This window comes from Dromiciops gliroides, chromosome 1 (genome assembly GCF_019393635.1).
Source record: "Dromiciops gliroides isolate mDroGli1 chromosome 1, mDroGli1.pri, whole genome shotgun sequence".
Classification (NCBI taxonomy): Eukaryota; Metazoa; Chordata; class Mammalia; order Microbiotheria; family Microbiotheriidae; genus Dromiciops; species Dromiciops gliroides.
This window is the reverse complement of record NC_057861.1, coordinates 437708360-437734473: the sequence shown is the minus strand read 5'-3', so window position 1 is coordinate 437734473 and position 26114 is coordinate 437708360. Positions and strand designations below refer to the sequence as shown.

General features: G+C 42.4%; 1 protein-coding gene across 1 annotated transcript in view; it reads left to right on the top strand.

Annotated features, from left to right (window-relative positions):
* Positions 1–26114, top strand: part of PTCD2 (pentatricopeptide repeat domain 2) — a 41657-nt gene that overhangs the window by 2551 nt on the left and 12992 nt on the right. Inside the window, 7 exon segments of the mRNA XM_043979826.1 lie at positions 864–956; positions 5557–5686; positions 9376–9493; positions 14074–14152; positions 14575–14666; positions 17377–17488; positions 20487–20563. Coding sequence (XP_043835761.1) covers positions 864–956; positions 5557–5686; positions 9376–9493; positions 14074–14152; positions 14575–14666; positions 17377–17488; positions 20487–20563 — 701 coding nt within the window.

The window sequence follows — 26114 nt, the reverse complement described above, 5'->3', positions numbered from 1 at the left end:
AACACTTACTAGCTGTGTGACCCTGGGCAAGTCACTTAACCCCAATTGCCTCACTAAAAAAAAAACAAACAATAAAGCTAATGTGGAAATATGTTTTGTGTGACTACAAAAGAATACAGACCAAAAAAAAAGGGAAAAAAACCAGGAAAAATAAATTTCAAAACTTGGCCCAATTGGTCCCTTTTCTCTGATGAGTTAACAGCATTGTTATTGTCAGATATGTGTGATTTTTCTCTTGTCACAGATTGCCTGTTCCCAGCAAATAACCGTCTCCCCCAAATTATTGAGGACTGTTCCTAAAGAAATGCACATGAGGGCAGCTAGTTGGATCAGTGGATGAAGCACTAGCCCTGGATTCAGGAGAACCTGAGTTCAAATCTGGCCTCAGACACTTGACACTTACTGACCCTGGGTAAATCACTTAACCCTCATGACCCCACCAAAAAAGAAAAGAAATGCACACAAGGTTTTGTGTCTTGTTTCTTTCATCATCATTTGCATGGGATTCGTTCTCACATGGACATGACTGGCCCTGCTAGAGCAAGATGGTACCCCCTCAGGGATTCCCCATTGGGAGTAGGAGTGGGAAAATTCTGGATGGGAGCCAGAATACCAAGCTTCAAGCCAATTTGGTTATTGAATAAGCTTTGTGACTGAATAACAGTTAGTCACTCTGAACCTCAGCAACATCATCAGTAAAATGAGAATAAATATTTCCCCTGAGAGGATGATGGATAAAGAACTTTGGAAACTGTAATGTGCCATGTAAACATAGGGTATTACTATGCAAATAGCAATTGCTCATTGACAGTGTAGCCAATAAATTTCTTTTGCTGTTTTTTATTTTTCTCTCAAACTTTTAGGGAAACGGTATCTGCTTACAGACGATGTCATGAAACTGCAAGAATTCCAGCAGGTGAAGGTGGCAGTCTCCTGTCGATTTCATGGCAAAAAAGGTAACGGTGATGGTTTGGTTAAACTGGTTTTTATTGAATGATCCTCACCATATAAAGATGATGCTGTTGATGACGATGACTGACATTTATATAGTGCTTACTATGTGCCAAGCACCGTGCTGAATGCTTTGCAAATATTTCATTTTATCTTCACAACAGCCCTGGGAGGCAGGTGCTCTTATCATTTCTATTTTATAGTTGAGGAAACTGAGGCAGACAGAAGTTAAATGACTTGCCCAGGGTCACACAGCTAATAAGTGTCTGAGACCAGATTTGAACTCATGTCTTCCTGACTCCAGGTCTAATGCTCATCTTCCATTGACTTCCTAACTCCTTGAGGTGTTTTACTTTCTCTTCTCCCTGCCCCACCATTTAACTAATTTACCTCAGATCCTGCATCCCAGAGAAGATAGAGGCTATACGTCATAAGCTCCCTGTCTATTTTCATCCTTTCCCGATACATGTCTACCTCTCATATATCCTCTTATTTTTTTTCTCAGCAGCTGAGGCAAAGGTCTCCTCTGAAACTACTTTGCTCATTTTTTCTCCCTCTTCTCTCAAGGGAAACTGGAACTCTTAATTCCTGGGTTATCTTTTCTTCTAATCTAATCCTCATCCTTTAAAGCATCATCAGTCTCTTCCAGTCTAATCCAATTCCAAAAAAAAGTGCCTGTTTTTCTGCCATGAAAACAAACAATGGGATTCTATCCATATGAAACATTCCACTTAGATCATAACAATAAAACCAAGAAAGGTTGATATGTGGAAAGGGTGTATAGTGCCTGGCACATTTATTGTTGTTTAGTCATTTTCCATTGTGTCTGACTCTACATGATCCCGTTTGGGGTTTTCCTGGCAAAGATACAGGAGTGGTTTGCCATTTCCTTCTCCAGCTCTTTTTTTTTTTTTTTTTGGGTGAGGCAATTGGGGTCAAGTGACTTGCCCAGGGTCTCACAACTAGTAAGTGTCAAGGGCCTGAGGCTGGTTTGAACTCAGATCCTCCTGAATCCAGGGCAGGTGCTCTATCCACTGCGCCACCTAGCTGCCCCTCTCCAGCTCATTTTACAGCTGAGAAAACTGAAGCAAACAGGTTTAATGACCTGCCCAGGGTCATACAGCTACAAAATTTCTTTGGGCAGATTTGAACTCAGGTCTTCCTGACTCCACTCCAAGTGCTGGATCCACTTTGCTACCTAGCCACCACCCACCTAGCTAGCAGTTATTAGAATTCAAGTTCAGACTCAGGTTCTCTGATTCTAAAACCAGTGGTCCTTCTGGTATCTCTTTGTCTTTGTTTCAGCCACTGAATGGAGGTAATGATTTAAATGAACTCCAATCCATCCTAAATATCACTACTAAACCAACCTTCTACAAATATTGGTGTCATCCTATCATTCAACTGTACAAGACTCTATTATGACTTCCTCTTGCCTAGAACCTGAAGTCCAAATTCCATCATTTGCCTTTCAATGCCCCTTATAATTGCATCCTGCTTTACCTCTGCCTCAGAGTTGTTCATTATTCCCCAATGTATACCCACTTCTTTAGTCAGACTGATATTAACTATCCCCTCCATGTCATGTTCATTCCTGCCTCCATTTCTTTATTATATTCCCCTTAGTAGAATGTAGGAGCTGCTAGATAGTGCAGTGGATAAGGGGCTGGGCCCAGAGTAAGGAAGACTCAACTTTGTGAGTTCAAATCCAGCTTCTGAGACTCATTAACTTGGTCCTGTTTGCCTCAGTTTCCTCATCTGTAAAAAGAGCTGGAGAAGGAAATGGCAAACTACTCTACTATCTCTGCCAAGAAAAGCCCAAATGGGGTCAGTAAGAATCAGACATGACTGAAAAACTACTGAATAACTGACTCTTCTTGCAGGGGCCATTGTGCTTTTCCTAGAGTACACAAGTAAGGTTCTTCCTTACTAACTGCAGGGTCTATCTGTTACACCTCAATGTACACACTTTGCTGCTACTGTTTGTACTGTCTACAGTAGAATTTCCTTATCTTGCTCCAGGTAGTACATTACAGGCAAGCATGAACTGTAAAGTATTTATTTAAATAAAGAAATAAACAACCATAAAACAAAAAACTACTGAATAACTAAGTAGGATGTGTTTGGTTTTGTTTTTTTTTTAGGGTAGGGAGTGGGTGGTGGTTGCTGTTTTGTCTTGGTATCCCCAGCATCTGTCTTAAGTGCAGGGCGCACAGTAGGTGTTGAATAAGTATTTCCTGGATTGTACTATATGATATTTGTTTATATTTTCCCTTTATTTGAAATACCCTCTCTTGTGATATCTACCTACTTAAATCCTATTTATTCTTCAAAACTCAGCTCAAAGCCTGGATGCTTTATGAAGCATTCCCTGGACTCACTCACACAGATGTGTCCATTTTCTGGACTTGGATTCTGTTAACGGGCACTGCTGTACATCCTAGTGCTTGTTTGATCCATGATTGTTTCATTCATATGCATCATGTCCTCCTAATGGATCCCCAGCTCCTTGACAGTAGGGAACACATCCTGTACTTCCTAGCACCGTGCTGGGAACATGGTAGACACTTGGTAAACATTTGTTGATTTATTTTTAAATGTCAATTAAATCACTTGTAACCTTGAATACTTGCAGATATCTTCAAGGAGGTCGAGAGTTACCCCACTTAAAATCTCAGGAGATTTGGAATAATAGAGATAAAATGTCATAGAATCATAGTGTTAGAGGTAAAAGGAAACTTAGGAGAGCTAAATCAACCTCCTCATTTTACAGATGAGAAAATAGACAGACCCAGAGAGTTAAATCTATGGAGATGCTTGAACAGACCTGCCACATCATTGCTGTGGACACTACCTCCAGCCACACCTCCTGCCTGCACTATCTCATCCTCTAAGAATCTTGTCCATGTTTCTCTGCCAGCCTCCATAGAGAACTCACCCATCACCCCCAAGGGCACCCTCTGGTTCTTTTAATGTCCTGTGGATATGAGGGAAGCCCTCTGGGCCCCCAAAACATGAGAATCCTGAGGTAGGACATAGGCTGCATTATCACAAATCCACCAGCTTTCATTGATTTTATTTTAAAACAGAAAAAATTCCTTTCCTCTGATTTAAAGTCGTGTTTTCACAGTATTTCTGCTTTTATTTTTCATGGAATGCCCAAATTACATTCTTCCAAAGTACTTGACCATCACAGCTATCACCAAATCTCTTACACTTTAGTTTGTTGCTGTTGGTGGTGGTTTTTGGTTTGTTTTGGTTTTTTTTTTTTGGTAAGGCAATTGGGGTTAAGTGACTTGCTAGTAAGTGTCAAGTGTCTGAAGCCGGATTTGAACTCAGGTCCTCCTGAATCCAGGGCCAGTGCTCTATCCACTGCGCCACGTAGCTGCCCACTTTAGTTGTGTTTTTTTTAATCAACTTAAAATACTGAGAAACCCATGCTGCCTTCTGGAAAGCAGATACCTGCTTTCTATCAGATTCCCAGCCTCTCTCTGAGCAACTCCCAGCTAGAATCCAGACTTTCTAACTTCAAAAAACAGTATTTACTTTGGGGCTGCCCTCAAAGTTACTTGCATGGGAATACATCTTTTGTAAGAAAGTCTGAAGACTCTGGGACTACTAGTTTCACTGATCCCACCACTGAAAAGAAAATTGCCTGCTTTTGTTGCTTACATTTAAGAATTGGTTTCTACCCCATGGCAGTTTCTACTAAGGCCCAAAAGTCATGTAGAAAGAGAAGTAGGAAGGAGGTGTTGTAGGGCGTAAGAGTTGAATCAGATGAAAGAAATGCAAAGAATTCCCAGATGGCTCCAGGTCAGACATTGTTGCTAAAAAGAAACAGATGAAAACCATGCTTCTTACACTTTCAGTTCTTTGTTCCTTTTCTTGTTTTCCTATTCAGAGTCTACAATAACTCATCTGCCAGTAGATTTTATACGTGCCTCCATTTTGTTTCCTTTTCCCCTCTGTCTATAGACCTTGGAAGACCTATCTGCTTGAGGTAGGCCTCCCTGGCTCCCCCCACCCTCCCCCTTTTGTGGAGCATTCTCCTTTCTCATCTCCTCATAATTTCCATTTAAGAATCAACTCAAATCCCACTTTCTACAAGAGATTTTCTTTGTCTTCCCAGCTTTCCTTCTGAAGGTACTTTGCATCCTCCCCCTACATATCTTGTGTATACCTAGTTTTTTCGTATATATCTCCCCTCATGAGAAGGTGAGAGTAGGAACTGTTTTTGCCCTTTTTTGGTGAGGCAGTTGGGGTTAAGTGACTTGCCCAGGGTCACACAGCTAGTAAGTGTCAAGTGTCTGAGGCCAGATTTGAACTCAGGTCCTCCTGACTCTAGGGCCGGTGCTCTAGCCACTGTGCCACCTAGCTGCCCCTGCCTTTTTTTTTTTTTTATATCCCCAGCACTTATCATCTTGCCTGGCACATAGTAGACACTTTAATGCTCCTTGATTGACTCCATTTGAGAATGGTCCTCTAAAGGACTCTGGAACCCTGAATTCCTGTTGGTTCCCCTGCTACCATTAGCTGAGATCAGTTTTTCCTCACTCCTTCACAGTGTAGCCCAGGTGATGACTGCCACACTTGGATTTCTTTCAGAAATCTATTTTAAAGACATGGAAGAGAAAATAAAGAAACAGAAGCTTATCTTAAAGGACGAACTGAAAACCCTGCTCCATTTATGTGAAACCAAAGATGACGTGGAACTGGCAAAAAATGTCATTTACAGGTGAGGTGCTTCCTTGGTGAGCCCCCTTTCTGCTTTTTACCTGTGGATGGAAAAAATGTCCCAGTGCCCTTTTAAGAGCAATACAGAAGTATTGTTACTGACAGAGTTGGGAGGTGTGCAGGGGGTAGGAAGGGGAGGAGGTAAAGCCATCACAACAGTCACCATTTCGCACAGTCCACAAATGACATTTTTCTACCAGTGGGAAACTGGGGAGATTCCTAAAAGACAGAAAGTTAGTTAGACAAAGATACATAATTATACTATTGGGATTTTGCAAAATTGAATTTTTTGTATATCCTCTTGCCCACCTTTCCCTCCACTGCTTGTCCTCTCTTCCATTACTCAGCCTCCTGAGTATCTTAATTGCCTCTTAGGTTTCCAAGTGCACTATGGGGTGCCTATGGATACCCTATGATGGACAGTTTTCGTGCTTTGGTCTTTTTCCTTAAAATGAGCTGACACAAAAATAAATCAATGAATGAATAAATAAATGCATAAATAAGTGAAATGAAATGAGCTGGCTCATGTTTTATTTTCCTTAGTTCTACCTATTAATGGTGATCCTTTCTCTCTGCTTGATCTCTCACTTCTGTGCCGTGTTCCTAGTTAGAAAGCTATCTAGGTGCATGATTGAAGTATAATCCCTGTTTCTCATCATCATCAGCTCATCTTCCTGTGAGATCCCATCACCTCTGAAACTTAGATCTCTCAGTACCCCCTGCCCCTGGGGTCCCTCCCTCCCTTGAAGGGAGAGGATAGAGGGTGGATATTGGAGCACTCTTTGGAGATCCTTCACTTTAGGAGGGGGCTTAGGGTAGCCACCTCATCATTTCTTACCCAGCTGTGGGACTTGCTTTTTGGCTCCTCTTTATGTGTTGCCTCCCCTTTTAGTTCCCATTTAAGAATCAACTCAAATTCCAATTTCTACAGGAGGTTTTCCCAGTCCTCCCAGCTTTCCTTTTGAGGTTACCTTGTATATGTCTTGTGTGTACCTAGTTAATTTCATATTTACCTACCCTGTGAGAAGGTGAGCTCCTTGAGGGCTGGGACTGTCTTTTCATTTGTATCCCAGGCCTCAGCACAATGCCTGGCACATAGTAGGCACTTAACAAATGCTTATTGACTGACTGCTTCACTTCCCCCCATCCTTTGGGGTTATTAACCAAAAGATGAGGATCATCCTAAAATATCTTAATTTCTTTGACCTAATGGTAGAATGTTAATACTTGAGATACCTTTGAGAGTCCCTAATCCAAACCCTTATTCTACAGAAGAAATCTGAAGCCCATCAGTGAGAAATGACACAACCAAAGTCAAGCAGCAAGTTAGTAGCCAAGACAAGACTAGACATCAGATTTTTATTACTCCCAAATTCATTGCTCTTTTTTGTTTTGTTTTGTTTTGGTTTGGTTTTGGGGGGGTTTTTTGCGGGGCAATGAGGGCCAAGCGACTTGCCCAGGGTCACACAGCCAGTAAGTGTCTGAGGCGGGATCTGAACCCAGGCACCCCCGAATCCAGGGCCAGCGCTCCATCCACTGCGCCACCCAGCTGCCCCCTAAATTCATTGCTCTTTTGAGCATTTGGACCCTTCTTTAATATTTTCTTATTAAAGGAAAGAAACTTGGGGTAGCTAAGTGGCTCAGTGGATAAAGCACTAGCCCTGGATTCAGGAGGACCTAAGTTCAAATCTGGCCTCAAACACTTGACACTTACTAGCTGTGTGACCCTGGGCAAGTCACTTAACCCTCATTGCCCTGCAAAAACAAAAACGAAAAACAAAACAAATAATAATTTATGTTGATATAATGATTTAAGATTTACATAGTTTCCTCAATACATTGTGTCATTTGATCGTCATAATACAACAATCCCTGTAATGAGGCATTCTTCTTATTCTCATTTTACAGCTGAGAAAACTGAGGATCAGAAATATTAAATGACTTGTCTCAGGTCACAGAGCTAGGAAATATCTGAATAAGGGGTGGAACTGCCTGCTCCACCAGGCTGCTTGATGAGATCAGGGCTTCTTAAACTTTTTCCACTCTCTTTTTTTTTTTCGGGGCAATGAGGGGCAATGAGTGACTTGCCCAGGGTCACACAGCTAGTTAGTGTCAAGTGTCTGAGGCTGGATTTGAACTCAGGTCCTCCTGAATCCAGGCCGGTGCTTTAGCTACTGCGCCATCTAGCTGCCCCCTTTTTCCAGTCTTGATCCCATTTCACCTGAGAAATGTTTATGGGACCCCAGATATATAAAACAGGTATACAGATAAAGCATTTACTGCCAAATTTTTCACAACTCCCACATTCAGTTACTTGACCCCATATGGGGTCACAACCCTCAGCTTAAGAAGCTTTGGCAGGGGCATAGGAAATGTACAAATCACCATTATTGTCGGTCATAAAATTCATATAACCATATGTAACTGATGCATCATAATGTAACTTCCTTCAGTGATTTCACTTAGTCAATCAATAAACTTAAATTAAGCACCTACCATGTGCCAGGCACTGTGCTAAGTATGCTATAATTTTGACAGAAATCAGGGGAAAGTGATGTTTCCTTTTTAAAAATCAGTGGAATATCAGCTAAACTCAGCAAATAATCAGGTGCCTGTTTTGTGCAATATACTATCAGACCCTCTCCACATAATATTTAAGTGACAAATTTTCTTTAATGGACTTTTCATGACTAAGAAGTTCCTGTAAGCTGTATTTTTGGGAGGGAGAGAGGGGTGGAGGGAAGGGAGGAAGAAAGGATAGAAGGGAGGAAGGAAGGGAAAAAGAAGAGAGAAGGGAAGGAGAGAAGGGACAAAAGAAGAAAAGATAGAAGGGAGATAGGGAAGAAGTAAAGAAAGAAGGATGGAGGGAAGAATGGAAGGGAGGAAGGAAGGGAAAGAAAGAAAGGAAGGAATTATTAAGCTCTTACTATGTGCCAGGCCACTGGGCTAATCTCTTTACGAATATCAGATTTGATCTTCACAGTAGCTCCAGAAAGTAGGTGCTATTTTAAACCCATTTCACAGTTGAGGAAACTGAGGCAGGAGTTAAGTGACTTGCCCACAGTCACACAGCGAATAAGTATCTGTGGCTGAATTTGTACTCAGGTCTTCCTGACTCCAGCTTCAGCATTCTACTTCACCACCTAACTGTTTATATGAACAGAAAGAGAGTTGATAATAATAGAAATGATCACATGTTAAAAACAGTGTCTTATAGTTTTCAATCTGCATTCATGTCTGTTCTCTCATTTAATTACCACAACAACCTGTGCCTGTTCTAAATTCCATTCTCTTGCCTGATGATGGCAGCGAAGTTGAGAAAGTGCTACTGCACTTAGAAGGAGGAAGAGCTGAATTCAAACTCTGCCCCAAATGCTGCTGTGAGACAAAGTCACTTAACCTTTCTTAACTTTAGTGACTCACCTCTAAAATGAGGATGATAATGGCATTTACCTGACTGGGTTATTGTAGGGATCAAATGAGGTAGCAGCACATCAGGCGGGGTGGGGGGGGGGACCTCTAATTGTCGACTTTCCTGAACCATTAACCCCAGAATAAACTATGTTCATGCAGTCCTTGTGCTTCTGAATCTCATTGATTCCCTAGAAATCCATGTACACATTTGTCCCTGTCCCTTCTCTCTCATTGTTTTCATCTGTTTCTGAACTGGTTCATCTTTTTCATTATTAGGTATCATGCTGAGAACAGAAATGTCTCTTTCGGGGAATTTAAGTTCGGGCCCCTTTTTATAAGACTTTGCTATGAGCTGGACCTAGAAGAGTCTGCAGTGGAGCTCATCAAAGACCAGGTCTGTTATCTATAATTTGTCTTCTTTGCTCTGACTGTTTTCCATAAGGGTGACATTGGCCTTTTTGTAATTGACCTTTTCCATGAAGGTGATATCGGCCACTTTCCATAAGAGTGGCCTTGGCCATTTCCCATATAGGTGACGTGTTTCCCTTTTGATAATGTCATGGGGAGGGGCAGCTAGGTGGTGCAGTGGATAGAGCACCGGCCCTGGAGTCAGGAGTACCTGAGTTCAAATCCGGCCTCAGACACTTGACACTTACTAGCTCTGTGACCCTGGGCAAGTCACTTAACCCCAATTGCCTCACCAAAAAAAAAAAAGTCAGCATATTGGTTGTATCAACATTGTAGGTAATTGCTGATAACCTGTTCACTTGGTGTGACTGTCACAGAGACAGACAGATGTCTTTTCTCTCCAGTGAGAGCTCACAGCCATATTCAAAGGAGCAAAGCATCCCCAGAGTGGTACCCTCCATTCCTGGGCCTTTCCTTCCCTCCCACTTTTGTGTCTTGTCTTCTGGTTATTTATAGAAGAGGTATCAAATATGTGCATTGCTGTTCACAATGCTTCCAGATGTAATTGGAAGACATTTAATAAAATAAATAAAAATGTAATAGAACATAGATGATTTTAATATGTGGTTTCCTAAGTCATATGCAGCATGGAGATCCTTATCTATTTTTTAGTAGGCCCCCCCTTTTTTTTTGGTGGATCAGTGAGGATTAAGTGACTTGCCCAGTAAGTGTCAAGTGCCTGAGGTCCGATTTGAACTCAGGTCCTCCTGAATCCAGGGCCGATGCTTTATCCACTGTGCCACCTAGCTGCCTGCTAGTGGTCCCTATTTCTTTTGGAGTTTGACACCACTGATTTATAGGATCATAGATTTTGCACTGGAAGGGGCCAGTCACTTAATCCAATCCCCTGTTTTATAGATGAGGAAACTGAGACACAGAGAGATAAAGGGATTTTCACAAAGTCACCCAGGTGACAATAGTAGAGCCAAGATTTGAACTCATATACTTGGACTCTAAATTCAGCACTGTTTTCACTGATTCCCTTGTAGTTTTCAGAACACCTTAATATAATATTTTTCCTCTGATACTTATTAGATTTCCCCCATTAGGCAGATGTGGAAACTGAGGCAGAGAGAGCTTAATTGACCTGCTGAAGTCATAATTAGCAGGGATTTGTAGGCCCAGTCTCCACCCAGTCTAGGACACTTTCAGGAGCAAGCTGACTGGTAAATTGAAGTTTATTTAGGAGCTTCTTCAATTATACTAAATTCTCTTCCTTTTTACGTTGTGGAAGAGTTAAGGTGTGTTGGACCCTTAAATAAACATCTACCTTACACAAGAGACAAGCAATTCTTTTGTAGAAAAAGGAATTCTATGCTTTTAACATTTGTGCATTTAAGTCTTTGTTGTCAGCATAATACCAACCACAAGAATAACTCATGGGGGCAGCTAGGTGGCGAAGTGGATATAGAGCATCAGCCCTGGAATCAGGAGGACCTGAGTTCAAATCCGGCCTCAGACACTTAACACTTACTAGCTGTGTGACCTTGGGCAAGTCACTTAACCCCAATTGCCTCACCGAAAAAAAACCCCCAAAACCAACTCATGACTGTTTATTTCTTTAAGGTTTATACAGTACTTTTCTCACAGTGACCCTGTGAGGTAGATATTACGGGTGTTGTTACCACTGCTGACATAGGTTTTGTTTGGTTTTTGGTTTTTGGTTTTTTTTTTTTTGGTTGGGCAATGAGGGTTAAGTGACTTGCCCAAGGTCACACAGCTAGTAAGTGTTAAGTGTCTGAGGTCGGATTTGAACTCAGGTCCTCCTGATTCCAGGGCCGGTGCTCTATCCACTGTGTTACCTAGCTGCCCCTGACATAGATTTAAAAAAAAAATTATGGCTCTGATCCCATTGAATGTTTGAATATTTGAAAGGCCGCCTGGAGTGATGGAGAAAGAGCTGACTTGGAACTCTGGAAGACATGGGTTCAGGTCCCGCCTCTGACACATATTGGACATCTGACCATAGGCAAGTCAGATACCCTGTCAGTGTTCCAGGCTGCTCTCCCAGACTCCAATTTACAGAGCAGTTGTGGTGGTTGTTCTTTGTCCTTCGTTTGATGTCATGACTTGCAGTGAATTGGATTGAAGTGAAGGAGTGCTGTGCAGAGTCACCAGCTTCACTCTCCTCCAGAACCATCTGGGTCCAGGGGCAAGATAGATATCGAGTGGAGATGGACCTGAATGTTTAAGGCATTTGGGGTTAAGTGACTTGCCCAGGGTCACACAGCTATAAGTGTCTGAGGTGAAATTTGAACTCAGGTCCTCTTGACTCTAGGGCTAGCACTCTATCTACTTCACCACCTAGCTTGCCCCAGACAGCAGCGACAACTCAGCATTAGAAGAGGAAATGCTCTTGTTCAGAACTAACAGTATCAAATATTAGCTAACATGGATATATGCTGACTGTGGGCCAGGCACTTTACAGTTATTATCCTCACAGAGAAACGATCATTGTAAAGTGCTTCCTTACCAGAGTGCCTGACCCATAGTCAGCACCATATAAATGTTAGCTATTATCATAGAGAAAATAATTGTAAAGTATTTAGCACAGTGAGTTATTATCTTTGGGAGAGGATTATTGTAAAGGGCTTAGTACAGTGAGATAATAACCATAAAGCATTTAACACAGTGCTTAGGACATTTGTTGTTGTTGCTGTTCAGAAATTTCAGTCGTGTCCAATTCTTCGTGACCCCATTTGGGGTTTTTCTTGGCAAAGATACTGGAGTGGTTTGCCCTTTCCTTCTAAAGCTCATTTACACATGAGGAAACTGAGGCAGAGTGAAGTGACTTGCCCAGAGTCACACAGCCAGTATGTGTCTGAGGCCAGATTTGACTCAGGTCTTCCTGATTCCAGGTACTGAGCCACCCAGCAATGAAATCACAGGTATAGGCTCCTTCCTCTCCTCTTCCCTAGTTTACTAAAAAGAAAACCAGTGGGGGCAGCTAGGTGGCGCAGGAGATGGAGCACCGGCCCTGGAGTCAGGAGGACCTGAGTTCAAATCCGGACTCAGACACTTAACAATTACTAGCTGTGTGACCCTGGGCAAGTCACTTAACCCCCATTGCCTCACCAAAAAAAAAAAGAAAAAGAAAAAAGAAAACCAGCTCAGAGAAGCTAAATGTCTTATCCATGGTCACACACAATCATCAGAGGCAAGATTCAAACCCTGGTCTCTGACTCCAACCTCAGTGTTCCATTTCTTATCAGGGAGAAGGTATCTCAAGCAAGAGTAGCAATTGTCAATACTTTGACCAAAGCATTCCCAGAGGGTGAACACTTAGGTTACCAACTGTGCTAGTGCAACAGAAGCAGAATTGGCACATTGAAAACTTATTTAAGGCTATAGTTGGGAAGTATCAAGCCCTCCTCCTTGGGCAATAAATAGTGTCTCTACCTGGGAAGCCTGTAAATCAAATTTTATTGTAAACATTCTAAGGGGAGCTGGCTATTTAAAGTATTCCTGTAGTGAATCCTTCTGTGAAGTGACTCATCAACCTTTACGTATCTGTTTTTCTGTAAATTTTGATGTTCGTCTATCAGGCCTGCCCAAAGGGAGAGTAACATCTGTCAAAACTTTTGTCTTGGGGTAGCTAGGTGATGCAATGGATAAAGCACTGGCCCTGGAGTCAGGAGGAGCTGAGTTCAAATCCAGCCTCAGACACTTGACACTAATTATGTGATCCTGGGCAAGTCCACTTAACCCTCACTGCCCCCCAAAACCAAAAAAAACCCAACCTCTTGTCTCTCTATTTGAGTCACTTTACTCCTAGACTCCTTAAATAACTAAACTTGTCAATAATACCTGTGATCCCATTGAATATTTGAAAGGCAACAAGGATATGCCAGAAATGTTTAACAGTTAGCTCCCCAGGGTAAGGAGAGATTATACACATAGCCCACTTTGAATTTTAATCTTCAGTACTAATGTTTTCTTCAGCACATTCTTAAATCTAGATAATCAGCAAAACAATCCCTCAAGGCATGATTTGTAGCATTTGCCAGTTTTCCATGCTGAAAATTTAACAATTAGTTTTTGTGAACTGGTACTACAAGCTTAGCTCTGCCTGTCAGAGAGAAGAGGCAAGTTTGTCTCTTCCCAGCAAATGCCCTTTCTTGTGAACTCCCTCCCTAATTCTGGAGCTGGTACTGACAGCGCTAGTCTGAATCTGAGCCCCCAGCCACAATGGGATCATGCTTCATTGGGAGAGTTATTTCTGAGAGTCCGCTTACCTTTGGAGGCCTCATCCCAAGAGATGCACCTTCCACAGGGAGAGGAGGCTGCCTTCAGATCAATTCTCTTCTTACTGGACCAAGTGTCAGGTTTGAAGAGTAAACCACTGACGTGTCAGGAGTACGTGTGTGCATTCAAAAGGCCGATTGTGCACACTCTAAAGGGAAACAAATCCTGATCAGATAAGATGGAGCAGTTGTAAGGGTCAAAACCCATGTAACGGTTGCTGATGTTAACTGCTCTCTCTGGCTGTTTTGTTTTCTCTTGTAGCATTTGCATGGTTTCTTTTCAGACTGCACATCATTCAATATTCTGATGAATATGTTATTTATCAAAGACAATTACAAAGGTGAGCATGTAGTCGTGTTTCTAAAAACGAACTGATCTTTTTTTAACCACAGCAAAACAAAAAATTAAGCCACAACTTAAAAAAAAAAAAAAGAATGCATATGACCTCATTGAATGTTAGAGTTATGGAAATTCCATTTTTTTTTTTTTAAGTCTGAAGGAGTGACTGTATGTCTGGCTTGCCCTAATAAGGCAGATCAGATTTCCCTTGGGCTGAAAGTGCACAGAATATAAAAGATGAGTGCTTATGTCTGGCATTATTTATTTTGAAATGCATTAATTACCCAATAACTTATGACAGGCAACTCAGTTTTCTGTAATTGGCACAAAACAAGTCAGGGTTATAGAGGCTGGGGCGGGGTGTGTGTGTGTGTGGGGGGGTCACTCCTTCCTAGTACTGTGTTAATTCTTTTCTTTTGGCAGGTGCATTGGAGGTTTTAATAGAAATGAAAAATCAAGGGGTCAAGTTCAATAAAGACACTTACATCCTTGCTTTTGCAATTTGCTACAAACTGGTAAGATATGATCTTTTTAACTTTCAAAGCATGGTGGGTTGAGTCTTGGGGAAAGTTTTTTGTTGTGATGGGTTTTAATAAGTTAAACTTAATAAATCTTAAGTCTAACATTTCCATCTGCTGCAATAATTTCATTTATAAGTATACTGATTTCAAGAAAACTAAGCTGTCATGAAAAACAGGATGGCATGGTGGATGAAGAGTTGACTTTGGAGTGAAGAAGTCCTGATTTCAGGCCCACTGGCACACAGTGACTGTGTGACCTTGGATGAGTCACTCTCTGTGCAAAAGCAGCTAAGACTCCGATGTTTAGAGTAAGTTCTGCTCTGCATTGGTAAACAGAGTTTCCTTATCCAAAAGTTCCTTCCACCACTGAAATCACAACTTTTTTCTGGAGTGGAAAAAACATTGAACAACTTTTCTTTAAGGAAGCAAGTTTCATTTTGGTTTTGGTTTTCTCCTTTAGAAACTGTGGTAACAAGGGGAATGATAAATAAAATCGAAATAACACTAGATTGGGGAGGTCAGGAGACCCAGGTTCTAGTCTTTGCTATGCTATTAAATAGCTCGATGACCATACCAACCAAGCAGTGTACTTTGCCTTAACAAGTGATCAGTAAATTTTTATTGATGGGTGGATGGATGGTTGTTTGGATGGGTGGATGATTGGATAGCTGGAGGGAAGGATGGATAGACAAATGGAAGAATCATCAGGTTAAACTGACATCCAAGGTGGGATGTATTTTGGCTTTGCTAGTGGCAGGACAGAAACTAACCAGCCTGATCATAGACTATGAAGCAATCTGAAAAGCCCTCCTCCCAGCACCTATCCCTGGGAAGCATAGCTGCTCAGAGAGATTGCCACCTGGAAGGAAGGTCTTCGCTTTCTTCAGCCTCTCCTTCCTCAGCTTGTGTTTCTCTCCAAGCACTGTCTCTTTCATCCCTTTGGAAAGCCTCATTCTTCAGATAGTTTTCCTCATACCTAATCCATAGTCATTGAAAAAAGCTTGGGTTGGGCAGCTAGATGGCACAGTGGCTAAAGCACCAACCCTGGATTCAGGAGGACCTGAGTTCAAATCCAGCCTCAGACACTTGACACTTACTAGTTGTGTGACCCTGGGCAAGTCACTTAACCTGCATTGCCCTGCAAAAAAACCAAAAACCAAAACAAACAAAAAAAAACCTTGGGTTTCTTGACTAATTGAGAATCAAGGTAGGAAAGAAGGAAAGACTTTTTAAAGTTAACATTTCAGTTTTATCCAGCCAAAGCTCATTGGAGTAATGGTACCTGGAAAAGTGACTTGCCCATGCCACATAGGTAATGAAAATTAGAGCTGAGACCTGCACCCAACTGTTCCTACTCTGAACCTCGTGTTCTTTTTTTTCTTTTTTCCTCGGGGCCATGGGGGTTAAGTGACTTGCCCAGGGTCTCAAAGCTAATAAGTGTCAAGTGTCTGAGGTCGGATTTGAACTCAGGTACTCCTGAATGCAGGGCTGGTGCTTTATCCACTGCGCCACCTAGCTGCCCCCTAACCTCGTGTTCTTTTGACTGTACCAGGTTTCTTCTAGACTGGTAAATGTTTGCTGTTGTTCTGAGAATGGTCTCCTTAAAAGATCAAATTCTGTCCTTTCTAAGCAGACTTTACCTTGAAGATGTTGGTTGTTATTCAAGTCATGACAGACAAAAGCAAAAACTTGCAGTAGACAGTGATCTCATAAGTCTGCTGTTTCCAGGGACTCTGAAAGGATGAGTTGAGGGCAGAAATTAAATTTACCCTTGAAATCTCTTTGTTTTGCTGGTTTGTGCTCATTTTCTTCATTTAGAAAAATCAATTTTCATGAGAGCCTTTCAAGATGTGACCTCAAGTTGGGTGCAAGTTTAAAAAGAGTTGATGTGCATCAGTGTATATTTTCAGAATGGAAATCTCCCCAGCCAGATGTTCCTCCTGAATGCTGAACTTTTACCTTTGGGAGAATTCTATATAGTAACAAACCCAAGCATCTGGCTTATTTCTATGTCTGGGTCCAATGCAGAAGCTGGTTATTTGTGGAGATTAGCCCAGTCACATACTGGCAGGTAAAGGCCTGTCTAGTTGCAAAGAAAAGCTTGATTCAAAGCTTTAAAAAGAAAAAAACAAGTTAATTTAGAAGCTGCTATTTTTGAGTAAACAGGGAGTTAAAAGAGAAAATATCAATAAAAAATACCTTCACTAAATTTCAAATGAGATCATTTATTTGTTCTTTAATTAAAATATGGGTTGGTGGTATTGGCATTGTTGATTGTTTGTCTAAGCCCTTTTTCTGCACTTGGAAAATCCTTAATTGCCAATTTGCAAATGCACCAGTCTGTCTGCACTCAGACCAAAGTCTACATGTGGACCATCACAGCTTTCAAGGAGAAAGATCCAGGGGCTGGTGGAGAAAGCCTGGCCAAAGGAACCCATCTTTTAATTTAATTTAATTTTAATTTAATTTAATTTAATTTGTTTTGGCGGGGCAATGGGGTTAAGTGACTTGCCCAGGGTCACACAGCTAGTAAGTGTCAAGTGTCTGAGTGTGGATTTGAACTCAGGTACTCCAGAATCCAGGGCCGGTGCTTTATCCACTGCACCACCTAGCTGGCCCTGGAACCCATCTTGAACCCTCTTGACTCACATCCATGAACTTGAAAGGACATGAGGATGGCTCACTAATTGTTGTCTCCTTGCAGAACAGTGATGTTTCTTTCAACACCTGCATGAATTTACTGGAGGAAGCACTGATCAAAGGAGAAATTTTGACAAGGCGAGCCTACAGCTTTGCCATAGCATTAGCTCTGGAAACAGGTATGGATTTGGGTGGGACATCCGTGTGATTCGAAAGGCATTTAGAAATAGGTACATTTAAAAAAGGGGGGGGGGCAGCTAGGTGGCACAGTGGATAGAGCACCGGCCCTGGAGTCAGGAGTACCTGAGTTCAAATGCGGCCTCAGACACTTAACACTTACTAGCTGTGTGACCCTGGGCAAGTCACTTAACCCCTATTGCCTCACTAAAAAAAATAGAAAAAAGAAAAAAAGAATAGGTACATTAGTTAGTCTGCCTACTTTTTTTTTTTTGGCAGGGCAATGAGGGTTAAGTGACTTGCCTAGGGTCACACAGCTAGTAAGTGTTAAGTGTCTGAGGCCGCATTTGAACTCAGGTACTCCTGACTCCAGGGCCGGTGCTCTATCCACTGCACCACCTAGCTGCCCCTAGTCTGGCTACTTTCAATCATGTTGACATTTTTTCCCATCCATTTTTGTCTTCCATTCAGTTCATCAAGATCTTAGGAAGTAGTACCCATTATTATTACAAGGCACTCTGTTAGGAATTGAGGTTACAGGAGAAAACCAAAATAGTCCATGCCTTCCTTACAGAACTTATTTCGTACAAAGTAACATCTTCTAGTGTCCTGGCAACTGAAAACTGTGGTTATGGCCACTGGTGTCACATTCAAAGAGAAACGGGCCGCCAAACCACAGGGATTCTTATGCACATAAGGATCCATGTGTGCTGCATGCTGACTTAGAAAACCACAGGTTACATTTTCTATATTATATTGTATTTTATTTATTTTGTTAAATATTTCTGGTTCAGGCCTTACTCGGGTATTTTGGGTTAGCTGCCTGTTTGACATCCCTGCTTATGGTTACAGAGAAGGTTGTCCTTTCAGAAACTCAGTTCCATGTATAGGAGTTGGGGCCTAAGCCTATGGAAAACAGCAGTGAAAAAAATTCAAAGAGAAATTGCTCAGGTGGCTTGAATAAACTCCCTAAGGCCTCTTCCATGCCCAGCAGGGGCTGTTAAGTGACCTGGATGCCCTCCTGAGCTGAATGCCACCTGCAGTGATTGAGCATTCCCAGAGCTGCTCATTGAGAGACCACAGGCCTGGTATATTTCCCGTGGTTCCAGCAGTGTATAAAAAGGGAATTTTCCCCTGGCAGTGGTGGTAGCCTTAGCTGAGTGCTCAAAAGGGTGACCAGCCAAAGTATGGCCACAACATTCGGCTTATTGCTAGCTAGAATTTCAGAGAGGTCAGGCCTTTCCATGAAATTCAGGAAAAACTCCCTGAATAACAGTAAAGTGGCTCCTAGGTGTGCACTGCTGATCTTTCACTGGCAGTGTTCTCCCATCTCCTTAATTGTCTAACTCTCCTTTCAGACAGGAAGATTATGATATAGAGGAGTGAGTACACAGAGCTTAGAAGGCTGCACCAGTGAATAGGACGAATCTGCCACAGGCATTTATCGTGGGACCCTGGGAATAGCCTTCGATAAGGGGAGTACTCATCTGGATAGTGGAGTGGAAGTGAAGAGGGGATGGGAGCAGGGGTACTGAAAGGAAGCGTTACTTAAATAGGAGCCAAAGAAGCAATTTAATGAGAAATAGGCACATGGGAGTGGCCAGTTTCCCTCCCAGAGGGTGTACAATGAAGAGGTTGGATGCCCTCTCTTCTAGACCAGCCCAGGAGACAAGACTGACACCCCACTTTCACCCCTGCTGTGGGGCTGATCCTGTGTGGAGAGGGAGGATGATAGGCGGAGCTGTAGCCAGCTACCCCTGGGGACAGCCCTTCCCAGCCTGGCCCTTCCTGCCCTTCCGGTGATCCGGTGACAGTGGGCCTCCTTGCCTTCCTTTCCCAAGACACCACATCTCTTGGCTCTGCCTTTTCACTGGCTGCCCCCCATGTCTGGAATGTTTCTCCATCCTTGTCTCCACCTACTCGTTTCCCTGACTTCCATCACGAAATAGCTCCAATCCCACCTTCTGCGGGAGGCCTTTCCCAGTTCTCTCCTACTGCTCGTGCCTCCCCTCGAAAGTTGCTGTCCCAATGACAACTGTATATATCGTGCATGCACGTTGTTGTTTTCATGTTATCATTCCCCCCTCACCCCTATTAAAATGTGAGCCCCTGGGGCAGCTAGGTGGCGCAGTGGATAAAACCACCAGCCCTGGATTCAGGAGTACCTGAGTTCAAATCCAGCCTCAGACACTTGACACTTACTAGCTGTGTGACCCTGGGCAAGTCACTTAACCCTCATTGCCCTGCAAAAAAAAACCCAAAACAAAACCAAAAAATGTGAGCCCCTTAAGAGCAGGGACCTCTAGTTTATCCCTAGTGCTCTGAACCTAGAGTTGGCTGAAGGCCTGTTGACTGACCACCATCAGTCAGTCTTTAGGAGTAGTGCTATTCAAGATGGCACTAGAATGTGGGCTAATGCCAATGATCACTAGCGTCATCCACTTGATTGAGGGGAAGCAAGAGCAAGGATGTCCACATAGTAGTGGCCAAATGCTCATGACTGGCTGACCAGAGATCCTGAGGAGGGCATGAGCTGGTAAGAATTCTTAGAGCTCCGTTTTCCTCCATCCTTTTTGTATGAGTTGTTGCAGCCGCTTGGAATTTCCTTCCCAAGTGTTTCTGTCTGGGAGGTAAGTCTATGGGCTTGTCTGCAGGGAATTGCAGCCCGGAGGGTGGGGGCCTCACTCTGTCTCATTGGCCTTTTGAGATCACCAAGGAGAGAGCCCTGAGCCCTGCTGACTAGGATGCGCTGGAAAGTCTCTGGTGGACATTTCTCCAGCCTGTTCTCACCACAAGAAGCAGCAGAGAAATAGAAAAGGAGTCAGTGACAAACTATTTGAAGAATTCCATGGAATTTTCTTGTAATGATTGGGAAAGGATTATTTCCATGAGGATCACTTTTCAGTTCTTGGGAGAATGGAGATGAAGTGTTCCATGGTCCATCTTACCCCTATAGAAAACCTTTACTTATGATATGTTGGGGTTTTTTTTCCTTTCAGAACCAGGTGGCAAAGGCAAGATCCATTTATTCTCACATCTTGAACCCAGACAGCAAAGCCTGCAGTAATTTAAAGGTAAGTGGTCATTCTAGTTATAAACATAGGGCCTGACAGGCAATAAAATGAGGCCCAGTGTATAGGGATGGTATCTGATTGGGTAATCACTGCGTCCTCACCATAAAGTCTTTTGTTCATTTTTATAACCTTTACCTACTTAGGGTGCAGGAAGGTGTGATAGGAACATAGACTCAAGGACATTTTTCAATGTATTTTTTAAACTTCAGGACAGTTAGTGTACACCGGCTAGACTTTTTTCAGATCATGGGATAAGGGCAAAGCTATTTCTCTTCTATAGATAAGGAAATAAACTATGGCAAGCAGAACTGAAGTCCATTATCACCTGAGAGATATCTGTTTTTCCTCGAAATCCTGCTAATATGATTGTTCTTATCCCACCCACACAATCTAAGTGATGAAAGTCTTAAAGTTTAAAATCTGCACAAAGACTTTATGAAGATGTCTTGACATTTTTTTTTAAAGAAAATCTCTCACCCACAGCAATATCCTTTACTCTCACCCCCTCTGAAATACAGAGCAGCCGAATGACTTTGCCTACAGTCACATAGTTAGTAAGTGTCTCGATCTTAAAGAGTTTCTTCCACCTGTGCCCTTTGTTCTGACTTAAGTCTTTCTGTCTCCAAGCCCTGCCCTCTCTCCACTATGTCACCCACCTGCCTAGGTGGGGAAGTCCAGGGGAGAAATAGAGAATTTAGAACCTTTAGAGTATTATGAAGGTAGATTAGGAAGTTAGCTAGAACAAGATCATAGAGAACCTTGAATGTCAGACTTGATCCACTCTTTTTTTTTTTTTTAAGTGAGGCAATTGGGGTTAAGTGACTTGCCCAGGGTCACACAGCTAGTAAGTGTTAAGTGTCTGAGGCCAGATTTGAACTCAGGTAGTCCTGAATCCAGGGCCGGTGCTCTATCCACTGCGCCACCTAGCTGCCCCCCCATCCACTCTTAGAGAGGGTTAGAAACAGCTCTGTCAGGAAGCCCTTCCTCACGTCTGAACTAAATTTCAAATATTTTGGTTTAAGCCTCTTTGTATCTCAACCTGGGAGGAGAAGAAATAGAGAAAGTTGCTATTCTCTTTAGAATAATGGCCAAATGCTCAAACTCTATTATTAGTCAACTCAAGTCATTTTAATCATACACACACGTGTGTGTATGCAAGAGAATCCTTTCTATGCTAAATAATAATTTCACAGAAACCTTTAGAAAAGGTTCCTCTGAATCAATCTCATTTAGAGCTAAGGCTTCCCTTGGAATTTTTGAGGGCACTTTTTAAATTGTTATTCAAAGGGAAACCTGACATATGGTTAGCTGATTGGTCAGTATTCAGAAAATCCTAATGAAATCATTTTCTTGACCTAACTTTTGATCATTTAAGATCTTTTCCTTCTGTCAATTGGAATCCAAACTGACCTAATCTGGTTTCCTCACTCTCTCTCTTATCCAAGTTCTCCCTTAGCCTCTATGCCCGGGGACTTAGGTTGCCAATTTTCCAGTTCCTACCCAGTGGGTGCCACATTGATTGTCTGGAATATCTCTTGCAGACACAACCACATTGGCTCGGCTCTGCCCGTGTGAGCTGAGACCATCAGTATTGAGAGAGCTCCAGATCCTCTTTGGTATTCTGCTCAATATCAGAGGATTAATTTCCACTTCCAAATACATCTGGAACCGGTTGAAACCAGATCAGGGTGAATTTCCAGGGATTCAATTTGAATTTGCTCATTTCTGTAGATGGCTGGCAAAGTTCCATTGGGAGACTCATGTCAGTGGTGTTCACTGTTCTCCTTTGCTTTGGGGGTGATCATGGAATGGTAACACGCGGTTACCTATTTGTATGTGAGGAGCAAGTAGAAATGCTTTTTAAGCCTCATCCTTCCCCTTTGTCGAAGATTACCATTATATGCTGACTGGCACAGTGGAAAGAATGTGGAATTTAGACTCTGAGGATCTGCAGTCGTAAATGGCAGAAATACAATTGTGCCTGTGAGTTGGACAGATAACAATCGGTAGGTCTCAGTTTCCCTAGCTGTTAAATGAGGGGGTTGGGTCAGATGGCCTCTAAGGCTTTTTCTTTTTCTTTTTTCTTTTTTTTTGTTTTGTTTTGTTTTGGTTGGTTGGTTTGGTTTGGTTTTTTTGTGGTTTTTGTTTTTTGGTGTGAGGCAATTGGGGTTAAGTAACTTGCCCAGGGTCACACAGCTAGTAAGTGTTAAGTGTCTGAGGCCGTATTTTAATTCAGGCCCTCCTGAATCCAGGGCCAGTGCTGTATCCACTGCACCACCTAGCTGCCCTTACTCTGAGGCTTTTTCTAGCTCAGTTTTCTGTAGATCCTGTGATGCCAAGCAGGAAGCCCTCCCAGGCTAAAGTGTGAGAAACGGGGTAAGACTCGAGCTCCATTAGGAATGCAGAGTTAAAGCTAGAAAGAGACCCCAAAGGTCATATATTCTACTTTCCAGTTTTACAGATGAAGAAACAGGCAAGAGAGCTGAAGTCATTGGCCAGCGGCCACATAGGTACTTCACACCTGAGCCTGGATTTGAATTCAGACTTCAAATCCATGACTTTTCTCACTGGACCACAGAGTACAGGGTATTCGCATGACCCACTGTACAAGTGTTCTTTTTTTGCCCATGGGATCCACATCAACGTCTCTCCAACTTTGAGAGAGACGGGGGGGGGGGGGGAGGATTCTAAATGTTAGTTTGGAAGTACCGTGCACCTTTTTAAAAATCCACTTATATCAAATTCCTGCAAGGCTGCAGCATCCTTGTGACTTGGCATTATTTCCGTGGGGCCGAGAGTGGTGAAGGCAGCAGAAGGAGCAGAGACTCCATAAATAGTTTCTCATATCAATTTTCCCCTGCTCCCTTGAAATTCGATTTCATGGCCTTCATTTTGGTATCTCTTAAAAGATTAGAGCAAGCTTTTTCAATGTTTTTGGCAGTCTGGAAAAGCCCATGGACCCCTTCTTGGAATATTTTAAAATGTCTAAAATGAAATACATAGAATAATAAAAGAAATTATTTATATTGGAATACTATTATCAGATTAAGAAAAAACACAGTCATGGACCTCAGGTTAAGAGAGGCTGATAGAAGTTAGTGAAAATAAAGATGTAATTTTTTTTGTTCCCCTCTAAGCTCATCGATCCCCTGAAAAATTTACCTCTAGGACCCCTTGGTTTTGTGGACCCCAGGTTAAAAATTCCTCAAATAGGACAATATCAGGTTTCCTGGAATCTTCAGCTGATAAGAAGCCCTTGCCCACATCTGTCACCTCCTCATCTTAAAGCATGAGCCAAGGTGTTGATCTGGCCTTGAAGAGCCCTCTTTGAACCAGGTTACTTGTCAGGAAGGGAGTAATTTGAGGAGAGAAAGTGAAATCTGCCAGAACCTTCCCCCTGCTTGTGTCCAGCCTTGGCCTCCAGGCCCTGCTTTTCCACTGGGCAGCCTTGGGATAAATTTTACCCAGGGACGTAACCTCCCAGCTCTTAAGAAGACATGGACATCCCGGGACACTATGGGTTTCACAGTTATTAACAGGCCGGCAGGAGCTGGAAGAGACTTGGACATCATCAAGTCCAACCATCTCATTTACAAGTGAGGAAACAGATTCAGAAGAGTGAGGAAGAGGTGATCTCTAATCTTGCTGCATTCCTTCTTCTCTCAGTGAAGTAAGATATCTTTTACTTCCCTGCTCAGTTCAGAGACCCTACAAAATGCTCACTGTGGTCTGATCTTCTATCCAAAGTTCCAACGTAGGGGAATCACGTGTATCCTTACAGCTCTGAGCTGTTATCATTCTAACATATCATTTTCTTTTCATCAATGAGATGTGGCCCCAGTTCAGTAGCCCTAGCCACTAACCTAGATGGAGACTTATATGAAAACTGAGCCACACTTAAGAGCAGCTAGGTGGCGCCATAGTGCAGCGGAGTGCCCAGCCTAAAGTGAGGAATACTCATCTTCCTGAATTCAAATCTGGTCTCAGACCCTTACTAGCTGTGTGACCCTGGACAAGTCACTTCACCCTGTCTGCTCCAGTTTTCCTCATCTGTCAAATGAGCTGGAGAAGGAAACAGCAAACTACTACAGTATCTCTGCCAGGAAAACTCCAAATGGAGACACGACTGAAATGACTGAATTACAACAACAATAAATAATGCTTAGGTGAGGGAGAATTTGGGACTCAAAGGACCCAGGTTCAGATCCCAACTCTGCTATTTACTACCTGTGGTGAGCTTGGGCAAGTCTCTTGCCTCTCTTGGCCTCAATTTTACCCATCCATAAACGAAGGTGTTACATCAGAGAACCAGTCAAGTCCCTTCTGGCTTTACCATGATTCCTTTGTGTATGCCTAGTTAGTGTAATTGATGAGAGCTTTAGTGTAATTGATGAGAGCTTGGGGATGAGCCCAAGTGAGTGATTCATTCCCCCTTTTGGAGATTTGGTGGATGGTTAATTTCTGTCTTTTGCATAAAGACAGCATCCTTAATCCTAGAAAACTACCCCACAAATTATTGCTTTCACAAACAATGGGTGAGAAAGTATATGTATATGCGTGTGTGTATACATACACATACATACACACACACACACACACATATATATATATATACATATATATATACATATATACATATATATATTCAATAGAAATCCATCACTGCTGGAAAGATGACTCGATGTTTACCCTGTTTGAGTAAAGAGGAGGAGTAGAAAAGAAAGAGCCATAATATTCTTTTCTTGTATGAATTCAAGGCATCACATGTTTTTTGGTTTTTTGCAGGGCAGTGAGGGTTAAGTGACTTGCCTGGGGTCACACAGCTAGTAAGTGTCAAATGTCTGAGGTCGGATTTGAACTCAGGTCCTCCTGAATCAGGACTAGTGCTTTATCCACTGCGCCACCTAGCTGCCCCCCTTATCTGTATTATAAGGAGGTTGAACTAGATGATGTCGAGGCAATAAAGAAGTATTTATTAAGTGGATACTACATGGCAGGCACTTTTGGGTTAGACATGGGGATACAAGTACAAAGAATAAAATAATCCAGCTTGCAGGGAGCTGACAATTCAAATGGACAGCTAGCTGGCACAAAAGTTAGGGTGCCAGGCCTAGAGTCAGGGGACCTGAGTTCAAATGTGACCTCCAGACACTTCCTAGCTGTGTGACCCTGAGCAAGTCATTTCACCCTGTTTGCCTCAGTTTCCTCCATCTGTAAGATGAAGCTGGAGAAGGAAATGGCAAACCACTTTATTATCTTTGCCAGGAAAACTGTAAATGGGGTCCAGGAAGACCCGACATGACTGAATCACAATATTCAAATGGCAAACGTGATGAATACATATAAAAATATATATAACAGCATAAATATAATTTGGGTAAATGCAAATATGTAGAGTAGTTCAGCACAAATAATCTCAGAGGGAGAACATTAACAGTTGGTTCCTTCAAGCTCCTGTGATTTTTTTTTTTTAAACAAATTTTTGTTGATTTCTGATGGGGATTTTTGCATCAAACAAAATTTCTCTCCAGCATCTCTTCCCTTGTCCCTC